General features: G+C 37.2%; 1 protein-coding gene across 4 annotated transcripts in view; it reads left to right on the forward strand.

The window, feature by feature from the left end:
- The window catches only part of TXK (TXK tyrosine kinase), a 57,675-nt gene that overhangs the window by 25,588 nt on the left and 13,843 nt on the right, over positions 1–18,244 (forward strand). For all 4 annotated transcript variants that reach the window (XM_008701458.2, XM_040624989.1, XM_040624990.1 and 1 more), the window contains 4 exons: positions 2,191–2,245; positions 10,255–10,334; positions 11,257–11,384; positions 16,747–16,821. In XM_008701458.2, the coding sequence (XP_008699680.1) occupies positions 2,191–2,245; positions 10,255–10,334; positions 11,257–11,384; positions 16,747–16,821 (338 nt within the window). The remainder of the gene's footprint in view (positions 1–2,190; positions 2,246–10,254; positions 10,335–11,256; positions 11,385–16,746; positions 16,822–18,244) is intronic.

The following is an 18,244-nucleotide window of genomic DNA, read 5'->3' on the forward strand; positions in this document are numbered from 1 at the left end:
GCCAGATGAAATTCTGAAACACTATGCCCCCACCTCTCCTATATCATATCCATCTATTCTTTTTTCTGAATGTTGAAATTCTGCATTATTTTAAAGGATATAAAATTCATCATATACTTGTCTCTGGTTCTTCTCTTACTACTTTGAAGTCATTCTAATGACATCCACACGTGGGTGGATTTTTAACTTATATTTAAGCAAAATTAATACTTTTACTTATATTACTTATCACTGTAATAAAAGTACAAAACAACAAAATTAACACTAATGTGATTACAGGTGAGAGATGTAGAAAAAAACAATTTATGTGAACTTTTTTAAAAAAAGTTTTATTTATTTGAAAGAGAGAGAGTGCGCGCACATGCGTACTTGCATGAGTGGGAGGAGGGGCAGAGGGAGAGACTCTCAAGCAGACTCCCCACTGAGCTCAGAGCCCCATGTGGGGCTCAATCTCGAAGACCCACGAGATCTGACCTGAGCTGAAACCAAGAGTAGGACACTTAACAGACTGAGCCACCCAGGCGCCTCATATATGAACTTTTTGAGTATCATTATGCAATCTTGGCTTTTCACAGCCTGATGCATTTTAGTGAGAGATAATTATTATTTTCCTTTTAGCACCCAAATTTCACAGCTTAGCAAGTAAGAGCATCTTTAAACTAGTCCTCTGTGTCTTTAACTTTGTCTCATTTATTTTTAAATTTTTAAAAAAGACTTTATTTATTTGAGAGAGAGAGGGAGAGTACAATGGGAGAGTAAGAGGGAGAAGCAGACTCCCAGATGAGCAGAGAGCCCGATGTGGGACTCGATCCCAGGACCCTGAGATCATGACCTGAGCTGAAGGTAGATGCTTAACTGACTGAGCCACCAGGTGCCCTGTCTCATTTATTTTGAAAGAATTTCTTCTTTCTACAACAAGAGGTCTCAGACTCATTCTGAAAGTCCCTCCCCCAGTATGAATGTTCATTAAAAAGTACTGAATGATATTCACAGGCCAACATCACAATTAACTCTTGCCCCCACTAGTGATAAGTAGCCCAGTTATTTTGTCTAGAATCACCTGTAGTCATCCTCTATACTCTATGCTTCGTCTTTTTAAACTTGAGGCCATTAGTATTTTTAATACCTGACCATTCTAATTTAGTGACAGCTTTTTACTACTGCAGGTTAGTCCACAAGATAAGACAGATTCTGTCCTCAAAGTCAGAGGAGTTTCATGTAGCCACCATTTGACCTACCCACTGTGACTCAATGTATGGTTATATATGCATTCTTCCTTCCACTGTCCACAAAAATAGCATTTCTGGTAATATTACATTAACCCTTTTTAAAATCTTATTTTGAAATGAAAGCTTTTCCATTTGTTTTCTCTCTCCTTTATTCTACCATTTCCTCTCTCTTTCCTGTACAACATTTGCTCAGTGACTAGGTCTGGTCCTGCCAAACTATGAGTTTCAGTTCTACTCATTTAATTATGTTTACTGTGAGCGGTTCTGATATTCTAAAGTCATTTCATGTTATGTTTCCTACAGACGAAACAGCAAGATAGGAGGCAGAAAGGGGCCTAGTGCATTTGAGGAAGAAAAGAATCCCAATATGGCCGAAGCTTAGCATGAGGGGAGAACAAGCAGAAAGATAAGGAAGTGTTTGGAGCAGGGCAGTAGTAGTTGCTCCATTTACGTTATTAAACCACTAACTTTACTACAAGTTAACATACTTGGGGGGAGTCACATGGGTCAGAGTAAGTTTTAATTTTGGAAAGGTAACACAGCACATATAAAAGCATGTAAATAGGAAGTTCCTGAGAGCAAAGAAAGAAATGGATATTTTTTAGTTTGTCTACCAAAGCTCAGTAAATGTTTATTGAAGATGATGACTTCTTAACCACATACCTTCCATGAAAATTTTCAGGAGATTAAATCACTCAAAATCATATACTGAGTATGTGTCAGAAAGCTAAATTGAGATATGATAGAATAAACTAGATATTGGCTTAGCAATTAATAAAACTATTACACTAAATTAATGACACTTAATAGTACATTGTTGTTTGTCAGAATTAAAAACACTCAACTTTCTAAAATCAGTTCTGGAATAAAGTTCTTAAAAATGAAGAAAATGAAGCAGGGGTATTTTTTTCTGGAAAAAATGGAAGATAAAATTTTAAAATTATTTTTATTGCTTTTACAGGTGGTACCATAGAAACATTACCAGAAATCAGGCAGAACGTATTTTGAGACAAGAGGTAATTCCGTTTATTCATGAATAACTTGTGGATATTTTCAAAATTTCTGAGAGATGTACATTGTAAAGATTTGACCAAACTAAAAAGTTTTATTACTTCCTGTTCTTTTCAGTTCTAAAATATTATTACAACTTTATCTCTACTGCGCGTTTTCCGATAAGTTGTAAACCAGGTGTATTTGTATGAGCTCATGTTTTTCATTGCCTTTCGTTGTAACTTGAGAAATATATTTTTCCTGAAATGATTTCAACTCCAACCTACCCAAACTCCTCATTCACTCCAAAGCGCGCTCGGCAGTAGAGTCTGTATTGGAATTACCCATATATCTCTGCATCACGGACGATAAAATACACACTCTGTCTTTCTGAGCTTAGCTAAGGCTTCTTAAAAAATACAAATATAGAAAAAAAACTGAGTGCTGCACTTTCTTTGTTCTTTGGGAACAAAAGGAAGAGTAGGGTAGCCAAAATATCAAACTCAGATCAAAACTGCTCTTTTAGGTCAAAGCAAAACAAAACTGCATATAGTTTCCAACGGACGGTAAATATGAACTGGGGGTAAATGTAGAGTCAAACCTAGAAACTAGGTAAGAGGTATGTGTGTCACTTTGCACTGCTGTCGGATGTTGAGGAAATCTAGAAATGGGAGTGAGAAAGAATCAGTTCTGTAACTAAAAAGTCAGTGCCAGTAATGGCTCAAGACCCAGGGAAGGTCTGGTAAATAGCAGGGGCTTAGAGTTTAAGGGACACACACCCTGTCTCAGACGGCTGCACTGGCTAGGAGGAAGCGGGATGTGGCAGCAGATGTGGTACCCACCTGGCATGGTGACAGCAGGTGGCCTCCCGTAAAGTGATATTAGTAGGTCTAGAACGGACAAAGGTGTTAAAGACAAGTAGGCAGAACTGGAGAAGGAAAGTTCTCAAGTCAGTCCACAGTAAGCAAGTTAGTCACAGGTGATACAGCCAAAAACCCAGGGGCTGTGCGGGGTCAGCAGGAGAGACTCTGCGCCTGACCGGAAGCCAGCACAGAGCCAGGGGCTGACCTCCCTACGAAGACTAGAATGGGGAACTAGGTAACAACCCCCCGCACACCCATAACCCAAACAGCACAAATGTGCTCTCATTGCAACCGTGTGCTTATATTTTTATCATATATGGATGCATAAACAACCTATAGTGTTATGTGTTGTAACATTTGACCTAAGGGAGATCATATGTATGTTGATTTTTAATGAAACATTGTATTTCAATTTCCTTCCCCTGGATACATAAAGAGCAAACACATTCCTTTAACTGCTATATTTCATTATATGAGTATACCAAAACGTATTGCTAATCATTCACCTTGTTTTGAACTTCTTAGTATTATGAACAATGCTGCCGAGAACTTCCTTGTACGTATCACCTGGTACACAAGGGCAAGGGTTTCTTTCAGTTATACCCAGAAATGATCGGGTCAGAAACTATGTGCAGACTTAGCATTACTAGATATTTTGAAATCATGACTCAAAGTACTTGTACTAATTTATATTCTTATAAGCAATGAGAAGACTGGTCTCCTTCGTTCTTGCCAACAGATGGTAGCTTCATATGTTCCTTCAATTCATTGAGAAATTGTATATATATTTTAAAATGTGCGTTTCCTTGATAAACAGTTCAGTTGGGTGACTTTCGTGTGTGCGGGCTAGTTGGGCTTCCTCTGCTGTTACAGAACTGCTAATATTCTTTGCTCATTTTTCTATAGTGTGTTTGCTTTTGTAACTGATTGATATGTATTTTAAAAGTATATTCTGAATCTTTTGTCGGTTATATGTTACCACTATTTTCTTCTGATTTTTGGCCCTAAAATTTTTTAATGCTCTTTTCTTATTTTTAATTTTAAAATGTTAATCAAATTTCTCAATTTTTATGATCTTTTTTCCTTTTTTAGTATAATAAATTCTTCCCTCTCCTGAAGTAATAAAGGAAGTTTATATTTTCTTTTAAATGGTTTAAAGATTTGCTTTTCATATTTAGGTCCCAATCTGTCTAAAGTGTGCGTGTGTGTGTGTGTGTGTGTGTTACGTGTGTGGATATTTTTAAAAATATACATATTTTTCCCATATATCTTAAAATATTTTTGTAATTTATATGTTTTCTACTTTTTTAAAGTACCTGGATTAAATCCTACTTGGTCATGAGGCATTTAAAATACATATATTCCTAGTCTGAGTTTCCTAACACTTTATTTAGCATTTGTCCTGTTATTTCACAAGAGGCCTGGCTTCTAATTTCCCACTCTATTTGTTTAGTTTTAGTATAAAGGCTGTACTAGCATCATAAAATGAGTTGGGACATGAGGTTTTGTCTCTTTCCAATCTTTAAAATAGTTTATATTGGAAAGAAGTTATTTGCTCCTTGAAGTTATATGTATCTCTGGACATGCTGCTTTTTCAAACAGATATTTGATGACTGATCTAATTTCCTTTTCTTCTTGAGATGTTTGATAATTTATATTTACATGGAGAATTGCCTACTTTATTTTTAAATTGATTGTGTAAATTTTTATAGAAGTATCTTATAATTTTATTTATTTCATATTTCAGTAGTAAGTTCATGCAGTTTAAAAATCAAAAGATTTTGAAGTTTCCTTCCATCATTGTCCCTAAGATGCCTGTTCCCTTCCTCATAGACAACCTCTATTATTAGTTTATTTTGTGTCCTTTCAAGATACTTAATACATACACAAACAAATAGAAATAAATTTTCTTATATCATTATTTTTATACAAATGGTAACATGTTACATATACTCTTGTGTACATTACTTTTTTCACTCAGCAATATGTATTGAGAAGGAAACTTTTCACATCAGTACACAGAAAGTGTCCTCATTCATTCTACACCTGCTTAGTATCTCTTACTTTGGACATATCACAATTTATTTAAGAAATTTAATAGAGGGGTGGAGCACTGGACTCTTGGTTTCCAATTGGTTATGACCTTGGGGTTGTGAGATCGCCTGCAGGGAACTCTGCACTTGGCCCGGAGTCTGCTTGGAATTCTCTCTGCCTCCCCCTCGTCTCCTCCCCCTGCTTGTGTTCTTTCTCTAAAATAAATAAATAAAATCTTTAAAAAAATTTAATGGGAATCTAAGTGGTATACACTCTTTTGCTCTTAAAGCAGTACTGCCATAGGAACCTACCTACACATCTTTTCCCATTTATGTGAGTATATATGAAGGATAAATCCTCCAAGATAGAAATTCTGGGTCAAAGGGAATGTACGTGTCTAATTTTGGTAGGTATTAAAATATGCTTTATAGGAGCTGTACAATTTATATACCTCCTAAAAATGTAAGAGCGCTCATTTTCTCACAACCTTTCCGGCAAGTGTTAATGATACGTGTGGCACTTTGCTCTCTGACATCTCATCTCAGTGTGGCTTTCATGTACATCTCTCTTATCCCAGGAGTGTTAAGCATCTCTGTGTAAATGAAATTTTATATATTTGTATCTCCTTTTCTGTAAGCTGTCTGTTCATATCCTTTGCAAAATTTTGGGTTTTTTTTTTAATGCTTTCCTCACAATTTGTAGGACCTATGTAGCTACATTAAGGAAATTAGCTCTTTGTGATATGTGGCAATACTTTTCCCAGTTTTTCAATTGTCATATACATATTTTTTGTATGAATAGTCCTTGAATTTTATGTATTTGAATTTATCAGACATATTTGTGTAAAGCTTTAGGATTTGTGTCAGGTTAGAATTATCCTACCCACTCTGAGCTTATAAAAAAAAATTCCCATGCTTCTTGATTACTTTAGTGGTTTTATTTTTTACGTAGGCATGTTTGATTCATTTGTAATTATTCCTGATGTAGAGTGAGGTATGGATCTGATTTGATTGTTTTTCTAGATGGTTACCAAGTGTTTATCTTTTCTGTACTGATCTGAGGTGCCACTTTCATCATAAACACAACTGTGTTGGACTACATCTGGACTCACTACTTGGTTTCATTGATCAGCCTGTGTATTTAGGTGATGCCTTTATAATATTGGAAATACTGGGGCTCTCTTCGTGTGGCTCCCTCATTCTTCTTTTCCAGATATACTTTGGAGGTATATATATATATATATATATTTTTTTTGTCACAAAATATATTGATAGTTTATTTATTTATTTTTTTAATATTTTTTTATTATATTATGTTAGTCACCATAGAGTACATCCCTGGTTTTTGATGTAAAGTTTGATGATTCATTAGTTGCGTATTATTATTATATTTTATACATATGAACTTCACAATTATTTTGCCTAGCTTTAAAAAGCTTCCTGCTGGTGCATTAAATTTACAGAAATTTAGGGAAAATTGTTTGGGCATTACAAATCAGTGGGGCTTGGGACCAGTTTGTTCTGGGACCCGTATATTAATTATTCCTACAGAAAAAAATTAAAATTAGGTCCCTACTTCAAGCAAAAATAAATCTTGGATAGATTGAAAACCTAATGAGAAAAGCAAACATCTTTATATTCTTTAGGAGCATTTTACTGATTTATTTTTGAAGATTTATATATTTATTTGAGAGAGAGAGAGAGAGAGGGAGAGAAAGCACGTGCACGGTTGCAGGGGGCAGAGGGNAAGAGAGAGAAAAACTCCAAGCTGACTCCAGGCTGAGCGCAGAGCCCAGCGCGGGGCTTGATCTCAAGACTCTGAGACATGGCCAAGCAGAAACCAAGCGGTGGTGGCCCAGCTGATTGTGCCACCCAGGTGCCCCTTTAGGAACATTTTCAAGTTTTCTTCATATTGCCTTTGCACATTTATTTGTAAGTTTATTTTAAGGTATTTTATTTTTTTGTTGCTACTATAAATGGCTGTCTTTTTTTTTCCTTTTTACTTATGAAAACTCTTGAGTTCTGTGAATTAATTTTGTAACAGAAGACTTTGATGAATTCAAAAAACACCTGTGGTAGCAGTTTTTTAGTTAATTCTCATGAGTTTCAGGTAGACTCTTATCAACAGCAAACAGTGATCATGTCAGCTCCTTTTCACAATTTAATACAGTATTTCTTGGTCGGTTTTTTGTTTTTTGTTTTTCCTCTCATTTAATTGCATTAGCTGGCAATGTCCACAATAGCTAAATTGTGGAAGGAGCCGAGATGCCCTTCAACAGATGACTGGATTAAGAAGTTGTGGTCCATATATACAATGGAATATTACTCAGCTATCAGAAAGAACGAGTTCTCAACATTTGCTACAACATGGACGGCACTGGAGGAGATAATGCTAAGTGAAATAAGTCAAGCAGAGAAAGACAACTATCATATGATTTCTCTCATCTATGGAACATAAGAACTAGGATGATCGGTAGGGGAAGAAAGGGATAAAGAAAGGGGGGGTAATCAGAAGGGGGAATGAAACATGAGAGACTATGGACTATGAGAAACAAACTGAGGTCTTCAGAGGGGAGGGGGGTGGGGGAATGGGATAGACCGGTGATGGGTAGTAAGGAGGGCACGTATTGCATGGTGCACTGGGTGTTATACACAACTAATGAATCATCGAGCCTTACATCGGAAACCGGGGATGTACTGTATGGTGACTAACATAATATAATAAAAAATCATTTAAAAAAAATAATAATTGCATTAGCTGGCATCTCAGAACAATATTAAATACCAGTGCTGACAGTGGGCATTTCTTTTTCCTAATTTTAGTTGGAATGATTCCCACAGAAAGCAAAATGCTGGACTTGGGACTAATGTAAATATGGGCTATTGTGTTAAGGAAGTACATATATATTACTATTTTACTGAGCATTTAAAGAAAACTGATTCTAGAAGTTGAAATTTGTCAAATGCTCTTTCAATATCTATGGTGATGTTCGTGAGATTTTTCTCCTCATACCTATTCACAGGATGGATTATATGAATAAAATCCCTAATATTGAATTATTTTTTTTATTTCTGAATGCAATCCCTCTTGGTCATGGTATATTATTCTTCCACTGTGCTATGGATTCTGTTTGTTAATATTTAATTAGGATTTTTGAGTGGACATGAGTGAGACTTGTTGGCAGTTTTCCCTTTTGTGCACAATCTTTACTGTGTTGTTGGTGTTGATATTAAAACCACTTTATATAAAAATTCAGAAGTTTTTCTTCTTTTCACATGCCCTGGAATCATGCAACATCACAATACGTCTCCGTGGTGTTTTTAATGTTGTAGCTCTTTTAAAACCTTATCCATTTTCCCATTCAGTAGGTCCATTAATATTTCCAGATCTTCTGGAATCAATTTTGATAAGTTTTATGTTTTGCTACTTAATCACTCATTTCACTGAAGTTTTCAAATGTATTGTGTAGAGTCAAGGTGATTCTTTCTTTTTTTTTTTCCTGGAGCTTTGTGGCTTACCTTTTGGATATATTTTCCTTATTACTTATCAGTGAGATTGGTTAGCAACCTACCTATTTCATTGTTTTCCCCTCTATAACCAGATTTTGAATTTAATGACTAGCTCTATTATATTTTTGTTTTTATAATTGATTATTTTCTGCTTTTGTCTTCCTTCATTTCTTTTTTCTACTTAGTTCTTGTCCTAACTTTTTGAGGTAGATACATTGATTTCGAATTTCCTTTGTTTATTGATGTAAGCAGTAAGACTGAGTGCTGTTTGACCTGTATAGTAGAGCCTCTGATATTTGACATTTCCTTATTGTTTTCTAGATGTTTTCATTTTTATTTGAATTTCCTTGAGTAATATAAAAAAGAGAACTTAAAAATGTATGTGCAGTAGTAGCTTTCTCCTTTGGGGCTTGTTATTAATTTCTACTTTTATTGCTTTGTGGTCATGACTGTTGTTTGCACTCTCTCCACCTCGAAGAGAAGGTCCCTACTTATACAACTTGATTAAACGCATGGTATATATGCATATGTAAGTGTATAGACTACCCACGTGTCTGCTGTACATACAACCTTACTTTTTGCATCTTCATCTTTTCCGTCTTCTGTCCTCTGTGGTATGTAACACAATCCGTGGACATGGTAGGAATTCAATAAAAGCTAGATTTTTATTATTTTAAATGGCTGTAAGAGATTTTTTTGGTTTAAAAGTTTGACCAGAAAATGAGGCTTGTTTCTAGGTAAGCATCTAGCAGGAGGAGAAGACTCTGCTTGAGGGTCGCACCATAGTGTTGGCTTTGGGCAGTTCTCAGGCAACTTGTTGGCACTTTGAAAGTGTAAACTTTCACACGTTTGGCAAGCTGCTGAGATGTTCCCTCCCCACATGTGTAAACACACAGTAAAAGGTGAAAACTTTTTTTTTTTTTACAATATCAAACCAGCAACACAAACCAAACAGTCCAACATTCAAAGTCATTTGAAAACAATTTACAGCTTTATTGGGGTTTCCCGGAGGATGTCAGTGGGAATCCAATTCATAGTCTACCATCAAACTTACAATATTCTTCTCTCCTGCCGATTCTGTTGTCTCTCCCATATACCCTGGCGACAACTAAAATCACTCCTCTTCTCTTCTCTCCAGACTCCCTCAAAGTTTTTTCTCTCTCCATCCCTGTCATGGATTCTGCTCACTTTCCCACTCCCCGCTTTTCCAGATATATTTCTCGCAGCCTCCCTCACCCCACCTGCGTGTTGTTTCTTTTCTTCCAAAATACAACCTGCTGGTCTGTCTCACAGTGCTTCCTATTCATCAGCGATGTGTATCTATTATGTTGATCGATATAACAAAAACAACGAGATGGTGGGGTACAAGGTTGTCAAATGCAGAATTTTTCTTAGAAAAATCAGGAACAAGGTTTTAAAAATACTCCTAAAAATTATAAATTCTTGTCCCAATTAAATATTTTTATAGGGGTGACTTCTTAACATATAAGGGAGATAAGATGGCATATATTTGTGAAAACAATCTCATCCACTTATAATAAGTCAGTATGGTTTAGTTTTCGTTCCTGAGATGTAGGTTTGTTTTTCTTCCTAATAAGGACTTAATTTGTACAATGAATTGTTTTGCAGTCTAAAGAAGGTGCATTTATCGTCAGAGATTCAAGACATTTGGGATCCTACACAATTTCTGTGTTTATAAAAGCTAGAAGGTAAGCAGTTGTGATTCTGATCACTTTAGAGATAACAATCCTTGGGACAGTCTTTCTCATGGAGACACTGTCACATGGAGAAAAAGAGAGCTTAGCACAGAAGATTGCTGGCCTAGGAGTTAGTACAACTAATTTATTCTAGTTGCATTCCTAATAAGCTCCTTGTGTGACATTGACAAGTCACGTGACTTCTCCCATCTCCTCTTCTCAATCATGAGGAAGTTGGCTTAGTGGCAACGGACAGTGGTGGTGCCTTCCTCGTATCCCTTGCCTTACCCTGGGGTTTGCCCACAGAGCGTTCTCCTGCACTCAGAAAGCTTCCCGTGCCTTTCTGCTGGAGGATGTCCTCTGGCTGTGGGAACTCGGGGTTCCCGTGGGTAGACTGGAAGTGCCTGAGACTTAGCATCCTAGGAGCAACCCTCCATCAATGAGGAATGGCAGATTAGCCCCTCAGCTCCTGTGCACTTCCGTGGGACAATTCTCAGACGTGTTCCACAGTCTCCCATGGCTGCCTAGAGTGCCAGGAGCTCATAGCAAACCCGCTCATCAATATACCCTCTATTGGTTTTCCTCCTTTCTTTGTTTCATATCTCCTTACATCCCTCGCAGTGCATTTATTCACTCATTGAACTGATATTGATATTCAGCAAATACTTGTAAGTGTCCCTGTTGGGCTCACTATTTTAGACACTGGAGTTGTCAACTAGACAACTTTGGCTGAAGTTATGTTTGAATCTAAGGACCCAATAAGCTCAGGAATTTACCAGGGGATGGTGAGGCACCAGTTGAATCTAACCCGTTCTGCAGTGTGTAGTGTCACTAGGATCAAAGTTTTAGAGGTGGAGTCCTATTGCTTCATGAATTGACTTAGTTCCAAAGTGATCTTTTGCTTGTTTACGAACTCACATTTTATGGATTGTAGAAATATGGAGGCTACCATCAAACATTACCAGATTAAAAAGAATGACTCAGGACAGTGGTACGTGGCTGAAAGACACCTCTTTCAATCAATCCCTGACTTGATCTGGTATCACCAGCACAATGCGGCAGGTAAGTTAGCAGCTTTGGGCTGGGGGAGTCAGGGAGCCTGGCCCCAGATGGGCAATGTATCTTTGATCTCAGACACTTTTAACAGGAACAAATACCCCTGCAGAGATCTGTAAGAGCCCAAAATACAACCTGTGTTCTGAACATTTCTCCTCATTGATGCTTCTTTGTTTTTCTAGTCAGGGGACAAGAGGTAGGTTGATTTTTTTACATTTCTGCCAGGTTAGAAAAAAATGATAGCTGGCAGAGAAGCAAAAGGCAATGTAATCATCAATGCATTTGTTCTTGGAATTTACATAAGGCTAAGAGTAATGGAGTTTCCAGTTCCCTCGATAATCATGCTTCCTTCTCTTTGGCCCCATGAATTTGCTCTCTACTTCAATTGTAAAGAAAATTACCCTTCATCATCTCATTCTCTGTTCTTTCTTGTTTGGAGAACACAAAAAAATTGTATAAGACACAGCCTTTCACAGTTAAAATTTGACTTAAGTAAGGCAGAGGCATCATTTAAACCCCTTCCCCAGATGTTGTTTGCAATAGTTGCTAATTTTGCAAACTTATCATCTATGGAAAGATATAGGATTCCAGAAAGTTCCACCACAATTACAATCACAGCTCTGGCCTTCAGCCCTCACCCAACCTGTCCCAGTTCACTTTGAACCAGTAGGGGAATCTTCTTACCTCAACATTATAGAATTTGGAACCCACTATAACTTTTCATGTTGTTTTGACTTCTTGTCATACAGTACTTTTTTAGATTTCTTTTATGAAAAGTTAGGTTGACAAAAAAAAAAAAAAACCTTTTGGAAAATGGCCACTTTTCCATTACACTGGTTCTAAATATCAAGAGTAAATCCAAGGACATTTTTATCCATTTATGGGATGAGTCCGCATGGACATTCTAGATGGTCTCTGGGAGTTTGGTTAGCGAGAAAATAGCGGTGAGTCTGAGTGGGACCAGGGAGGATGTGTTTGTGTCTAGAGATAGAAATCCTTAGAATCAGGAGATCAGTTCTGAGTTTTTTTCTTCACAGTCTTCTTTTCCTTCCTTTCAAAGAAAAAATTTGAGAAACAGAGTGGTTATGCTGGTGTGGTTAAAAAAAATACTAGGGTAGATCAGGATGTGCCGACATGAAGAAATTTCAGCGATAAGTTGTTTAGTAAAGAGAGAAAAAGTGCAAAGCAGTATATGAGAATATAGTCCCACTTTTGTAAACAAAAATGCACACGTATGTGTGCATAGAAAAATTCTGTTGAAGTTTAGGCAATAATTTTTAAACTAATAAGATTATAACAGACTACAAACTTAATGTTTACCTCTGGGGAATGACACTGGGGGTAAGGGAAGGTTTCATTTTCTGCCTTATAAGATTGCTTTAGGGCTTGATATTTTTGTTATAATGTACATCAATTATCTTCATCTTAACCACTGCTTTCCCTCCAAACCTACTCCTGTTCCTATTGTCCATGTCAGACAACAGTGTCATCATCCTGCCAGTTACAGGGGCTGGAAACATCAGAGTCACAAGAGATGATTCTAGTCTCCTTAACGGATAACTTCTTTCCTTCTCCCCCTCCCCCTCTGAGTCCTCTCCCTCCCCCCCTTCCCTCCCTTCCTTTCTTTCCTTCTCCTTCTCCCCTCTCCCCTCTCCCCCTCCTCCTCCTCCTCCTTCTTCTTTTCCTTCTTCTCCTCCTTTTCTTCAGTTATTGGAAAACTTTCTTTTATTGAAGTGTAGTTGCCATACGATAGTATATTCAGGTGTATAACATAGTGATTCAACATTTATATACATTACAAAGTAATCACCACAATAAATCTAGCTACCATATGTCACCATACAAAGTTGTTAATATTATTAACTATATTCCCTATGCTATACATTGTATCTCCTACAAAAAATTTGTATCTTTTAATTCCCTTTCCCTATTTTGCCCATCCTATCACGCCCAGCCCCTCACTTTAACAACCACTAGATTGTACAGATGTTACATTTTTGTTTTGTTTGCTTTGTTTTTTTAGATTTCACATATAAGTGAATTTATACAGTATTTATCTTTCTCTCTCTGATTTTTTCACATAGTATAATACCCTCTAGGTCCATCCATATTGTTGTAAATGGCAAGATGTATTCTTTCTTATGGCTGAAGAATATTTCATTATTCCACCCATATATTCTTTATCCATTCATCTATCAGTGGACACTTGAGTTGCTTCTGTATTTTGGCTGTTTAAATAATGCTGCAATAGGAATGCATTTATCTTTTCAAATTATTGTTTTTTATTTCTTTGGAGAAATACCCAGAAGCGGAACTGCTGGATTGCATGGCAGTTTTACTTTTAGTTTTTTGAGGAACCTCCACACTGTTCTCCATGGTGGCCACACAATTTTGCATTCCCACCAATAGTGCCTGAGGGTTCTCTTTACTCTGCATCCTCGCCGACACTTGTTATTGCTTGTCTGATTGGTACTAGCCGTTCTGACAGGTATGAGGTGCTGTCTCATTGTGTACTTGATTTGCATTTCCCTGATGCTGAGGGATGCTGATCAGCTTTTCATGTGTCCGTTGACCATCTGTATGTCTTCTTTGGGGAAATGTCTGTTCGGCTCCTCTGCCCATTTTTTAAATTGGATTGTTTGTTCTTTTTTTGATATTGAGTTGTATGAATTCTTTATCTATTTTGGATATTAACTCCTTTTTGGGCATAACGTTTGCAAATATTTTCTCCCATCAAATAGGTTGCCTTTTTGTTTTGTGGATGGGCTCCTTCGCTGTGCAAAAGCTTTTTAGTTTGATGTAGTCCCATTTGTCTATTTTTGCTTTTGTTGACCTTGCCTGAGGAGACAGATGAAAATAATACTGCTTAGACTGATGTCCGAGAGCTTATTACCTATGGTTTCTTCTAGGAGTTTGATGTTTTCTGGTCTTAGATTTAAGTCTTTAATCCATTTTGAGTTTGTGTGTATGTGTATGTGGTGTAAAAAAGTGGTCCACTTTCATTCTTTTGCATATAGTTGTCCAGTTTTCCCAGAACCACTTATTGAAGAGACCTTCAATGGAGATCTTTTCACCATTGTATGTGTTTGCCTTCTTTGTCAAAGATTAACTGACCATATAAGCTTGGGTTTATTTCTGGACTTTCTATTCTGTTCCATTGATCTACATGTCTGTTTTTGTGCCAGTACCATACTGTTTTAATTATTATGGCTTTGTAGTATAGTTTGGAATCAGGGAGCATGATACCTCCAGCTTTGTTTTTCTCTCTCAAGCCTGTTTTGGTTATTCAGGGCCTTTTGCGATTCCATACTATTTGTTCTAGAACTTCTGATTAATTATCAAGTGCAATGAATTTCATATCCTAAGTGTGTTTCATATAGGTTCCTGCCTCTCTTTGTTTCCTAGCTGTTCTAATCGTTGTTCACTTGGACAGCTGTAATGGTCTTAACTGCTCTCATCTTCAGTGGTGACTTCCCCTCAATGCATCCTCTATGCTGATGTCAGAATGATCTACCAAAAATGTAAATCTGACCGTGCCTCTCCCTTATTTGGGGACTTTCAATGGCTCCTTCTCACCTGCAGGATGATGTAATGTTCCCTAACGTGGCTTACATTCCCCAACATCATAACCAGAATATTATCTACGTCTCAAGTGTCATTTCTTGCCTCTTCTGTCTCTCACCTTTTGCTCAAGTAGCCCATCCTGCTTCATACCTCTAGGTATCATCTCATGCTGTTGCCTCTGCCTGGAGTGTTCTTCACAGAGTCTCTTCATGGGTTAACTCCATTTGTCATATTCATCTTCATTTGAATCCAAAAATATGTGAGGCGCTGTGTCCTGGAGCATCGTATGTATTTCCAGCACGGACTTATTCCTTTTATATTGGAATTGCCATTCTCTGCCTGTCTTTCCTCACTGAGATGGAGCCCCTGAGTACAGAGTCCTCACCTGATTCATCTTTGGTCCTCCAGAATCTTTGAGATCTACCTAGAACAGTATCTTGACACAATACACACTTAATGATGCTTCTTTCTCTTCTTATACTGGCCAAGTTTGTTTCTGTCTTCCAGCCTTTGCACATGCTGTTCCATCTGCCTGGAATGTTCTTTCTCCTGATCTTTGTAAGATGGCTCCTTGTCAATTAATGTCAACATAGCTGTCATCTTGTCAGAAAGGCCTTCCCTGAGCACCCATCAATAGAAGCTGTATTTTGTCTACTCTGCATACCACTTATCATCTGCTGCTTTTTCTTGTGTGTGCATGTACTTGGTTTTTTTCTCTTCCTCCACTAAAATGTACGCTCTAGGGGAGCAGGGACTATCTCTGTCTCATTCACTGCTTCACTGCTCTCTCCCACCATCTAGATGATGTTTGGCACGAGGTAGGCCCCGAGTAAACATTAGTTGAAGAAATAAATAATAAAGACTTGTTGAACTAAATTGAAAATGATGGGACAGAATACTACATGTTGACCCAATCCAAAGAAGTCTCATTTACTCTACCATGCTATTTAAAACAAACAAACAGGGGCGCCTGGGTGGTACAGCGGTTAAGCGTCTGCCTTCGGCTCAGGGTGTGATCCCGGCGTTATGGGATCGAGCCCCTCATCAGGCTCCTCCGCTGTGAGCCTGCTTCTTCCTCTCCCACTCCCCCTGCTTGTGTTCCCTCTCTCGCTGGCTGTCTCTATCTGTGTTAAATAAATAAATGAAATCTTTAAAAAAAAAATAAAACAAACAAACAAACAAAACAAAAAAAAGAAAAACCACTCTCAAGAAGTGGGGTCAGAAAATGGGTACACTTAAACACTATTGGTGGTTGAATGAATTAGTACAATTTTTGTATATGTGCTTTGATCAAGAAGTCACATTTTTAAGGAATTTATTCTAAGGCAATAATTTGAGAGGTGCATAAAAATTTATGTTTCAAAAACATACAGCATATTTTACAATAGTAACATCTTAGAAATAACTTTAAGCTCTATTTATAGTCACTAACCTATATCAAAGACATACTGAGTGTAAAAATCTTATAGCAAAACATTTACTTTTCTGTGGAACATATTGGGTGTGTATATGCTTTCAAATATATACGCAGAGATTTTTGCAAAGGTGTTCACCAGAATGATAACAGCGCTTCTCTGGCTGCGAAGATTTTGTGAGATCTTTACTCCGTCTTTTCTTGAATTTTAAAATGTGTGTCCAATGAGCAAATATTATTTTATGAAAAATGGGAAAAATAAGTAAATAGACTAATGGAGAATACTTTTCTGCCTAATTTATTTGAAGATTGGCACTGTCTTCTGGTATATTGTTTTTTTCTTTTATGTTAGTAAGTAGGCTTGAAATTCCGACTTCTCTCTCTCCCCAGGTCTCATGACCCGTCTCCGCTACCCCGTTGGACTGATGGGCAGCTGTTTGCCTGCCACAGCTGGTTTTAGCTATGGTAATGCATGCACGTGGACCCAAGTACAATATCAAATCCAGTAAAGACTCTATCCCCAAGTTCCCTCTATGTTCTTTAAATTCGTAGCTTTTCTGAGATGTCTAGATAGCTTTTCTCTTAAAGTTTAAATCCCCCCTTCTGAGATACTTAAATATATGCATCTCACAAGAGCAACTTAAATTTTGGAAAGAAGTGTTTCAGTTTTACTTCAAATTTCGTTATACATTAGCAGGAACTCTTTTGATAAATTAGAATTCTTTTTATTTGGCTGTGTGAGCTGTTGCTGTCTGGGTGCAGGGGTGGCTGGGAAATGACTGCTCTCCAAGACAGCCTGCTCGAAAGAGTGTTCTCATCACCTTTTTAAAATACAACCTATAGAAAGTTTAATTTGAACTATGTTCTAGAAGATGTATATTTGCAGATCTGTGAGAATAAATAAGAGTCAAAGAATTCTGTTTTGTAATTTGTGACACTTTATTCCCTTAAATTTCTGTCCTTAGTGAGAAACAGAAAGTACTGAGAAAATGATCACATAATTATATAGTGTAACAGATAACCAGGACTCGGTCTCTATTTTAATTAGGATGGGAGAATGATTCAGGGTATTATGGGTCCTGGGTTATTCCTCTGCCCTTAATACAATATATATAATAAAAGTTCTGCCATTAGCCATTTATTTAAGTCAAGCATAGTCCTATTTAATTTTTAAAAAATAAATGTCTCAATTTTTTAACATGTAGAACAGTGCCTAACTCATAACTTTATAGGTCCATTAGTTTTGCCTGGTTTTGCCTATTTAATATAAACGGAATAAGACACCGTGCATTTGTACCCGGCTTCTTGCTCTTCCTCCGTGGTGTCGGGTGTGGCTGGTTCATCTCCATTGTGGTGTAGTGCGACGTTGCACGACTATACCGCAGTTGATTTACCCATCTGTCGTTAGATGGCCAGTTGGGTTGAAACCAATTTTTATCTCATAAATAACATCATTATGGACATTCTTGCATGTCTTTTGATGACGTTCGGTACACATTTAAGCTCCAACAGTGTGGGATATATACTTTAGAGTAGAATTGCTGGGTCATAGAGTATGGACACACTCAGATTTAGTTCATTTTCCAAAAAGCTTATACCAAATTACGCTTCAGTCAATAGTGTGTGGGGTTCCAGCTGCTCCACGCTTTTGCCCTTGCCAATATTTAGTATTCTTGTGGGTTGGTTTCTTTGGTTTTCACTTTAGCCAATCTGGTATGTGTAGTAGTGGTGTCTCATTGGGGTTTAAATTTGCGTTTCCCTGATGACTGATTATTTTGATCAACTTTTTATAGGTTTAAGTGGCCATTTGGGTATTCTCTTTTGTGAAAGATAGTCTATTCCAGCTTTTTACCCTTAAAAACATAGTTGTCTGCCTTTTTCTAATTGA

Source organism: Ursus maritimus, unplaced genomic scaffold (genome assembly GCF_017311325.1).
Source record: "Ursus maritimus isolate PB19 unplaced genomic scaffold, ASM1731132v1 scaffold_8, whole genome shotgun sequence".
NCBI classification, from domain to species: domain Eukaryota; kingdom Metazoa; phylum Chordata; class Mammalia; order Carnivora; family Ursidae; genus Ursus; species Ursus maritimus.